Genomic DNA, 2,200 nt, shown 5'->3' with positions numbered 1-2,200 from the left:
TGCTCATCTCACCACATTTCAAGTCGTCCCTGATTATATTTCCAATAGGTTATGGGCCCAGGGCACGATTCCCCTGCGTGAGGAACATAGCACGAAAGTGTATATACGAAGTGTGTGAGACGCCGGCGAAGGGCATAGAAAGAGATAGAAGCATTTAGAAGATTAGAGGGTGAGTAAACAATATTCCTCGTTGCTGACGAGCAAAACGAGAGAATTCTCAGTTAATAAGAATGTTCGTTCGATAAATACTGTTACAAGGAGGTAGATGTTTTTGCCATTTTTCTCGAGAAATAGAAATAGAGGTAATAATGGTAATAAGAGAATTAGAGAATAGATGTGTAAAGTGTAATAAAGAAGTAGAGAATAATGAAGGAAAAAGAGATAGAAAAATGCCGCTTGGTAGCAAGTCGGCGACGTGCGCGTGCAAGTCCGATCGTGAACGGCGAGAGTCATTTCTTTTGGCGCGCGGAATTTTTGGCGCGCGGAAGTCCGATCGTAGACGGCGAGAGTCATTGTTTTTGGCGCGCAGAACTTGTTGCTGGGCGCGCACAAACACATAATCGATTTCGACTAACAACATGGCATCGATGCTAGATGGCTAGATTACGATACATGTAAATGTATGCGTATGCTAGATGGCTAGATTGCGATACATGTAAATGTATGCGTATGTATAAAAACTCTATATGACTCTATATGAGTTTATTTTTTTTTTGAAATCGATATGTATCGGGTCGGTAATTGAGCATGACTTGCTGTGCGGTGTAGCTTGATTACTGTTTAGGGAAGCCGCGTAAATTTGTATGGGCCCCGTGCGTGTGCGTGATCAACCCGAGCTCCCATAGATCTTTTCAGCAGTGCTGGGGATCGCAACGGACAGTGGTGTGCGCGTGCGGATAGCCCTGCAGAGGCGCGTGGTTTTCTCGCTTTGGGGTTATTGTGAATTGCAGTGCGTTCTATATAGCCTCATAAGCATTAAATTTTTATCGCTGAAAGAGATCTAGTGATAGAAATTGTAAATTATTATTTGTCAATACGAATGTTGGTTTATCTTGTCAAAAGAGGAATGCTAATGTTCAGTTGATATTTAAATCCCGATATAGATGGAAGAAGAAGAAGGCCAAGATGCGCTGGTCGACTACGACAGCAATAGCAGCTTTATCACGGTAATAGATAGAGAAGCAAAAGATAAAAACGAGGAGACAGTAAGAAAAGATAGAGGTAAGAGAGTATTTTTTTTGAAAATAAAGTAGTCCAGAAGAATAATATATATATGCATTCAGAGAAAATAAAAATAGTAATTTCAAAATTCCGTATAGAAGCAAAAGACAAGAAGGAGACTGAAGCAAAGGGTGCAATCCCGAAACGCGGCAAACCAAAGATAATAGAAAACATAGATGTGAATAGAGAATGGGCTGAAAATCGTCCTGTACTACCTATAGGGACAAAGATACTTTACGAGAAACAAGAAAAGATGGTTGAGAAAATGGACAATTCGATGCAGATGCTGGATAAAGTAATGAAGAAGGCCACCGAGATGATGGAGAATATGGTGGAAGTCTCCCGTTTAAACTTAGAGAAAGAAAAAGTTAAACTTAGACGTTTAGAGGTAAGCAATAAAGATACCCAAAGTTCAGTAGAAAACAGTAAGCAAACGGTTAAAGAACTAGAGGTAGAGTCTAAAAAGAGAAAATTAAATGAAATAACAGTCTGTTCAGCCGAAAAAGATAGGAGTTTAGAGACAATGAAAAGAGCTATAGAATTGGAATTGAACAGTCAAAGGTTGCATATTAGAAGAGAATATAAGCTGACGCAAAAATCCAACTTTGATCTTTGGATGGATTATTTAAAATCTGAGTTAATGAATAACGAGTTGTTAGATGTAATAGATTCAAACATTGAAAGTCCAGAAAATCTCTCCGAACTAAAAGTTGCTAAGAGAAAAAGTCTTGTTAGAGATATAATAATCAATCATTTAGATGAAAACTATCATAAAAGGATTCTACATGAAAAAGATCCGAAAGAAATTTTAAAGAAATTGAGAGGATATAAAAAGAGTGAAGTAAACGTTACTCATGCATCGGTACGAGCTAAACTCTATCAAATTAAAATGAGAAAAGACGAAAAAGTAAGTGATTTTTGTGAACGCTTCGATTCAATAATTAGAGAATATGAATCATGTGAAGATGCGGTACCCCTC

At 38.0% G+C, this 2,200-nt stretch overlaps 1 protein-coding gene across 1 annotated transcript; it reads left to right on the top strand.

Moving 5' to 3' along the window:
* Window positions 1-10: 10 nt before the first annotated feature.
* On the top strand, window positions 11-2,083 carry LOC112453506 (the record flags this gene model as incomplete). Its single annotated transcript, XM_025014294.1, has 3 exons — window positions 11-169; window positions 1,104-1,221; window positions 1,320-2,083. Coding segments are annotated over exons 2-3 (882 nt in total), but the record flags the coding sequence as incomplete, so codon positions are not given.
* Window positions 2,084-2,200: the final 117 nt, after the last annotated feature.

The sequence above is a fragment of the Temnothorax curvispinosus genome, unplaced genomic scaffold (assembly GCF_003070985.1).
Source record: "Temnothorax curvispinosus isolate PA1 unplaced genomic scaffold, ASM307098v1 QBEX01004426.1, whole genome shotgun sequence".
Lineage (NCBI taxonomy): Eukaryota > Metazoa > Arthropoda > Insecta > Hymenoptera > Formicidae > Temnothorax > Temnothorax curvispinosus.
The sequence above is the reverse complement of the archived record's forward strand: the minus strand, read 5'-3'. Positions and strand labels throughout refer to the sequence as shown.